The following is a 7,930-nucleotide window of genomic DNA, read 5'->3' on the forward strand; positions in this document are numbered from 1 at the left end:
AAAATTAGCCTTGAGCTCGGGCATGGCTGTTTTGGTTCTCGGGAGCATTTGCTTCACTGATGAACAATAAATTCAAAACAGGAAACAAACAAATTTTAAAAACTGAATTTTTCATTGTACATATTCATATGTTAGTGTCCAAAGTGTACATGACAAATTTTATGTGAAACGGAACAGTAGTTTTGTCAACAAAAAAATGTTACATAGTCAAGAAATGCCAAAAAAAATGACATCCGATTTGCTCTTTTTTGCGCAGATAGAAATGCTTGGGCATTCCACCTAAGCATTTGCAGATAACATTTAGACAAGAATATGTACATGTCTAATTTTTCACCTTTTTTACATTTACAAAACTATTTTTGGCGGGCAGAAGCAAATGCTCCCCAGAGCCGAATTGAATGTCCGCTTGAGTTCAGATGAACAAAGAAAAATATTCTACAAAAAAATATGAGGCTGATTGGTTTAAGGTCAATATTTGGCTAGCCAACATTTGCCAAAATCAAAAATTGTGAAAATAAAAACACTTGGCAAGAATTAATTGGTTGCCAACCAATTGATAGCCTACTTCTTTTTGACTCGCAGACAACTGGCATGCCAAATATTGGCATCAAAACCAATCAGGCTCATAGAGAAACTAAATTGTGGAGTGCGAGCTTATGGCTGCAGAGCTCCATGGAGCTTGGTAAAAATAAACATATTGATAAGTTTCAAAACAAATCCCTAAAAACTTGTATGTGTTTACTGCAGATTGTGAAATATTGTTTGAAAAGACTATAATTTGTAGGCTACACAGGTAAAATAAATTTTGGCCCAACAACAAAAAAAGCAGATCATTTTGAAATACATGTCATTTTTACGCTACATGTGAAAGAATTTGTTATAAATTTCACACATATGTACTACCTCCGTCCTGGTTTATTGGTCACCATAGTATTTTGTGTCAAACTTTGACCATAGATTTAACTAAGTAAATAATAATGCATGTTAGCAAAAATTATATCCCTGGATTCGTATTTGAACATAGTTTTGAGAGATATTATTTTTGGTTACACGCATTAACATTTTTTAGTTAAATCTAAGGTCAAAGTTTTGCACAAAATACTAAAGGGACTAATAAACCAGGACGGAGGTAGTAGTATATGTGTATGTTCATTTATAGGTTTCTCTAAAAAATAAATCTGTGATGTATAAATACCGCATTTTAGCCCGCATTCCATTACTCCCTTCGTAAAGAAACATAATAGCATTTAAATCACTACTTTATTAATCTAAACGCTCTTATATTTCTTTAAGGAGGGAGTACCATTTTTCGCTAAATTGTACCATCATCTGAAATCCTACAGTAGCAATTATTTGAGCATCAGATACCATAACCATTTCATCTAGCCCCGGCGTGGCATACTTGAGCATCATATAAAGATATCCGACCCAAGACGTAGCAAATTAGACATTACATCAACCAAAAGAGAGCTCAACTTCCTACCGCGATGTAACGAAGGCAAGTATATATTACTTAAATTTAAGGAAAGACTGCATAGAACAATTCATACCAAGGCCAACTCACATATTCCATCACATTCACATTAGGCTATTACACTACAAAGAATGCCAGAGTTGGAAACTCACAACTGCAGTAGAAGCAACCCCTGGTAGCCCTGTACATGTTCCAACCCCCTAATTTGAGTAACAGTTGGAAGATCAACATCTGCAGATACATATATGACATGAGGAAGGGTCTAAAACGAACGAACTAGGGCCAAGGCTGGCATTTTTCTTAGGAGTATTATTTTTGCTGCCTATCTAAGGGGCTCTTCAGACTATGGAAGACACATTCCATTCACTATCACTACTGCATAGGTACAGTTGGCCTGGGGAGTATGGAGTTGACAAGATCCTCGTTTATCTTCACGGGTAGTGGTGGCATCTGCTTCATGATCTCGGGGGCATCATTCATCCTGCAAGCATGTCGCGTGCAAATTATAACTTCACTTGATTCCTCTATGAATGAAACTCAGCCATCATGCTTATTCTTGAAAGGAAAAAAGAATTATGATTTGAATCTTAGAATCCTTAACAATTTGAAGACAAAAAACTTTATGCAAATTAAAGGTCGATTAGATATGATGAAGTATGGCATTGACGGGTATGAGCATACGGTCACTTTTTTACAATGAAAAAAAGAAGACGAGCCCTAAAAGTGGATTTGATTAAGCGGACAGATATTGGTTTTCTTGAATTTCTCATGCCGCAAGAAACTGACCTTATAAGCCTATAAGTTTCTTGTAGCAATAGTAGTAACACTGACTAGCAGATGTTTCGCCAAATAAAATAAAATTGGCTAGCAGATGAATCCACACAAGAACATTCATCTACTGTGAACACACATATATGATGTGCCAATGTCGGAAGAAATGACAGTCCTAAAGACAAAATTTATCCTTTCCTTGTGTAATAGAAATTACTCTGTGCCTACTGATAAAAGTGTCAAAAGGATACTGATCAATACAGTGATGAATAACAAAAAAAGGCTTGAACTGATGTCATGGATTCATCATTTTCAAAATTTAAGAATATACGGGGAAAAAAACAAGGGAATGAAAGCATACTCTTTTAACACTTTGAGTATGTTACCGGATCAATACTTAATAACAAAGGCCTTAAACTGATGCCATCATTATTTCGAAAATTTAAGAATATAAAATACAGTATAAGGCAAGGAAATGAAATCATACTCTTTCAACACCCTGAGTATGTTATCTCGAGTTTGGCACAGCAGAGAGATGTTATCCTGTATCTGGAGATGAAAGAATTCAAGTAAGAAAAACAGTCTTCATTTGCAAGTGTGCATAAATCATCACCAAAATAGTCTTGAAGTTTTAAAATGATACCTGCATGGTGCCAAGGTTTGTTGAAATTTGACTTAAAACCTGGGCGTTAGTTTCAAGGAGTTCTCCTGTTGGACCTCCAATTGCTACAGAAAGGAAATAAAAGTGAGGAGATGAGCAACTTGGAGTCTAGGCCATCAATGACAATAGTCATGATATTTAAAAACTGGGAGATAAATCACTCTTGAACATAAAAAACATTATTCAGAAGGATAATGCGAGCAATAAGCATGTATGACTATTCTCAAAATAGTTTTTGACTTGACATTTCGAAATGCACAGAGATGCCAAGACCCATGTGACTATAGACTACATGTCACCTAGTTCACATGCACAAAAAGTTGTGTTTGCTAGTGTCCTTAACCAGGTTATTGCCCGGACACCCACTATCAAGAAGAAATAAACAAAGCAAGCTGCAGTGGAACTGAATCTAGAAACACAACTCCAGTACTTCACCCAAATAATTCTAATTCCAGGCATCTAAGCCATACACGAATCATTTGAGAGCGATAACCGCACAATTCTCACCGGCATATGAAGGATCACATTTGTGTTCAGGATCTGTATCTAAGATATGAGAAATATGTGACCAAGATTATAACAACTGATCAAATCCTCCGACACAGGATATTAGATACCAAAGGCATAGGGAACTGCATTTCTATTGAACTGAGCTGGTTCCAAAACTGAATCAAAGTGGTGTTAATTGTAGAGTACAACCAAGATGCGTGTATCATAATGATTTTCTTAAGAATATAAACATGTCAGTTGATGGCTAATATGATGTTGGAATCAACGATATGAAAACATTTATTGAATATCAGCAGAACCAGTCCTACATCATGTAAGCAGGTTATTTCTTTCACTTCATGCAACACATACAGTCCTACATTGCAGCAAATAAAAACAAGGACCAAACTAGAGAGTCAACTGAAATAATTCAGCAAACATCAATATGAGTTACCTTTGGATGAAATTTCGTCATCATCAACGGGAAGTGCTGGGAGGGAGTATGGCGGAACACTCGGCCTTCCAGCTATATGAACAGGTGGTTTCGATGAAGAATCTGCAACCTTCTCCTGCAGCAGTGAGCGGCTGTCAGTTACAGGTTTATTCAAATTTAAATGAGGCGCATTAGCTACATAATCGTGTACAGCTGCCATGTGTGCGCTTGGGTAAGGGCCCTGCGGCCTGGTTGAGGTGAATGGGATACCAGCACAAGGGCAGTGGAGAATGAAAAGACTTGTTTGTTTGCGCTTCTGCTTCTGCTTTTGCAGCTTTTCCACTTTGGCAAAAAAGCCAAAAAAGCTCCTAAATAGGTGCTTTTTGCTTCGGCTTTTGGCTTATACCATCATATAACAATATTGATTCATAAGCCAAAAGCCGAAGCAAAAAGCCCCTATTTAGGAGCTTTCGTGGCTTTTTGCCAAAGCGGAAAAGCTTTGCTTATTGCTTGCTTTGTGACAGGATAACTGTGTTGTACTTATATAGCTGGCCACAAAACAAGATCTAATGTATACCAAAGATACAATCCATCTATCCAAACATAAAAATGCACTTAACTGACTAGCATACCTTATGTCTAAGTTCCTAACATGAAAGTATGAATCTTTTTTAACTGAAAACTGTATGGGAGGCCCCAACAGCAAATAAAATTAAGAAAAGAAAGTATGAATCTAATTCATCCACTTGTGTAACTATGGTGCCAGCAATGCCGCAGTCCTCAGCAGGACCTAGGAATGGCTACTGCTCTGATGCAGTCCCCCTGACAGACTTGGGTGGGCAGCCACACCGCCATGAAATAATGGAGCAGAAAGATTAGTACTACTCCCCCCGTCCAAATATATAAGTCCCCCTCGAATTTTGAGCCTAAGTTTGACTAACAAATATGAGTTATAGGCTATAAAAGTTAGGCTCGAATTCATAGTCAAAATTAGGGTCACATTCTAGGGGGGGCTTATATACATGGACAGAGGGAGTGTAAAACAATATTTAAAACTTATTTTGATGAGCTACTGCACTTAAAGGAAGTCAAAAAACATATTATGGGATGTTTGGGTTGAAAATCAATAGAGCAAAGGCCAGGCTATATTTGTACAAAACAAAACAAGTTCAATAAAAATAGTATGTATCTTCAAGCATGAGTTTGTGGTCTAAAGACCATCTCCAGTGTTGCAGGAAAGAGATTTGAAGCGAGTAATGAGTTGGTTTCATAGTTTCGAGCAGGCATTTTGAAGCGGGAAAGCTTGAAGTCGAACCAACTTGTTGGTTAGATTCCAAGACAATAAATAATGAAAAATACTAGTGAGAACTTGCGTCGACCAGTTGGCTAGCTAGAGCAGGCTGAAATGCTCACAGCCTGCCGACCCGTGCTCAAGGCTCAGCCTCCGCTGGGTTGGTGTTCACCTTTCTTCTTAAAAAATGCACCAATGGCTAGTCTTGGTTGGTCGAATTTCTTTACAAAACAATACTAGTACTCCCTGTCACCTGTTAGCGCTGCTGCTATACTCTACGCTGCTATTCGCTTGCCTTTCCCATCAACATTGCTACCGCTGCTATTCTCTTGCCATTGTTGGTGATAGCGGAAGATAGGCTTACGAATTAAAACATTATGAACCTTAATTGAAGGAGGGAATAGTATGTATGGCCACCGGTGGCTAGCATCGAGATCATTTTTGGGCTAGCAGAGCAATTCGCCATCGCTTGCGGTGGATTTGGATGGTGTCCCGTTAAGTTTGGATGAGGAGAGAAGGAATCAGAGGGGGAAGAAAACATGGCTGGATTCCGTTTTGTTACCGTTTTCTTTAGTTCTGAAGGTAACTCCCAAACATTGATGTTATGCACTGGACGGAAAAATCTCAATGATTCCAATTGTAACCCTTTCTACTTCGAACCAACGCAACATTGGAGATAGTCTAACAAGCTAAATACTGGACATTAAGAGTTTCATTCAAGTTCAGAAAAATGTTCTGCCTCATACTCTGTTAATACGTGAAAGGAGCGTACATCCTTGCGTTTATAAAATGGATATTTCAATGTAACCACATGAAGTTCACATATGCATCTGCAGTGCATAGTCATTGATGAAAGTTTTAGCAGAAAAATTCCAACGCATAATCGAATATCGAAGAAATACTAGTAGAATAATATGCTCGAGTATTAGAGCAGATTTCTTGATTTCTTCCTTTGGGAAACAAACCTACAAAAAGTTAGTCGATCTGGAGGAACCACTCAAACTTGCCAAGCTATGTGCAACCAAATGCTGACATTTCCCAACTTGTTACAGCATTGATTTTTCTAGTTGCATTGTAACAGTCATAAAAATTGAGGAAAAAGGGAAATTGGCAAACCTTTTTGTCCTTGCTTTTCTTTGATGAGCTGTGGTCCTCTTTCTTTCTTTTACCACTCTCCTTTTTCTGCAGATTGAATGCATAGCATCAGATCATTGCTGAAACCCAGTAAGAGACTGGGTACCATGATAATAGAAATGCAAAAGGTGCATTCCAAGTCTATATTACTCACACTCATCCATCTACACCGCAAAGCCACATCTCGAACTGTTTTCTCTGGCAACTTCATGGCTATTTTTGCATACCGAATAACAGGTGCATCAGATGCATACCTGAGCAAATATCGAGGAACATCAATGGAACTGTGAGGTGCAAAAACTATGGTGCACAAAGTTAGCGAATTCATAGAACCCCTCAAATGTTGTTAAAACAGGGAATGCTACTTTCAAACCCAAATCAATCTTGACTCTGCTACCATTTTGATGACAACAAGGCGACTGGGTGCCTTGCGCATAGGTGCTTTACCACATTATATAGCTACAGAATAATGGCGTAATATACCGTGTGGCAGAATAAAGCATATCTATATGGACAGAGAAGAAAGGGTGGATAATATATATTCTGAGAACATTATTCACATGTCCAAATACCACTACCATTTCAAGAAGAAGCATATTCACATGTCAACCTGAGGGGGAAAGATTGATTAATCTCAACCCAGAAGGAGGCGGTGGCAACTTGTAATCTCCACTACATGATAACGAACCTACTTAACTCTCAAAGTTATCAACGAATTATAGCCACAAACGTCCGTAATAAGAACTCAAACCCTCCACCTCGTCCAAATTGACGAAATCCCCAAACCCGCGTAGCCCAACAACTCACTTGACGAGCAGCTCGTCGAGGATGGCCTGCTCCTCCGGCGTCCACTCCCGCGACAGGCCCGGGTCGTGCCGGAGCGCCGCCGCCGTGCCGCCGGAGCTAGGGTTTCCTCCCCCTCCCCCGCCCCCACCTCCTCCTCCGCCGCCGCCGCCGCCGCTAGAGTGGGACCCGTTCTGGGCGGTGGCGCTGGCGGGCGGCGGGTGCCCGTTGGCGCCCATGCCTCCCAATTGGCGCGAATATTTTGGCTCCCTTCGGGAAGCTGGAGCTGCTGCTTCTCAGCGAGTGTTGGGGGAGCTCCTGTCTCTCCTCTTCCCGCTACGAGTGGATGTGGGGAATAAAGAAGTTTTTTCCTTTTATTTTGGGGGTCTTCTCGATCTATTTGGGGGTTATATGTTGGAGCCGTTCGCACTGTGCGACCGTAGACAGTGTTTTCTTTTCAAAACTGCCCTTCTTTGCGGAAAACCAGCGACTTTTGGGGTGTAAAACCAGTGTTTGCTAGTAGTAACGTCTACCCGTAAAATGCGTATTGAATATAGGCATGGTATGCTGATATTAGATAGGATATTAATTGCATATTGATAGTATTAATGATATATCTACTACCACTATAAAAAGAAGAGAGGGGCAGATCCAAACAATCACATCCATCCATCATTAACATCTAATGGCTCTTAATCCTCCGATGTTTAACGCTACCAACCACGCGTTACGCCACTATAATCCATCGATCGCTAATTTGCCCGTCGTTAAACAAAAACTGCTGCCCTCACACGACCGCACGACCTCTCTCGCCCCCTCCTCTTCCTCCCCCGCCGTTACTCCCGCAGCCTCGCGCCGCCTTAGCCGCAGGAGCCGCCCCGCCGCGCCCGTTGC

The 7,930-nt window shown here is 40.1% G+C and overlaps 1 protein-coding gene across 1 annotated transcript; it reads right to left on the reverse strand.

Annotated features, from left to right (window-relative positions):
• Positions 1 to 1,509: 1,509 nt before the first annotated feature.
• On the reverse strand, positions 1,510 to 7,392 carry LOC119364764 (homeobox protein Hox-B3-like). The gene is made up of 7 exons (XM_037630287.1): positions 7,061 to 7,392; positions 6,408 to 6,507; positions 6,236 to 6,301; positions 3,850 to 3,964; positions 2,889 to 2,971; positions 2,733 to 2,794; positions 1,510 to 1,955 (listed from the first exon to the last, which is right to left on the reverse strand). The coding sequence occupies exons 1-7, from the start codon at positions 7,273 to 7,275 to the stop codon at positions 1,847 to 1,849; spliced, it is 750 nt and encodes a 249-aa protein (XP_037486184.1). The 5' UTR covers positions 7,276 to 7,392; the 3' UTR covers positions 1,510 to 1,846.
• Positions 7,393 to 7,930: the final 538 nt, after the last annotated feature.

This window comes from Triticum dicoccoides, chromosome 2B (genome assembly GCF_002162155.2).
Source record: "Triticum dicoccoides isolate Atlit2015 ecotype Zavitan chromosome 2B, WEW_v2.0, whole genome shotgun sequence".
Taxonomy (NCBI): Eukaryota; Viridiplantae; Streptophyta; class Magnoliopsida; order Poales; family Poaceae; genus Triticum; species Triticum dicoccoides.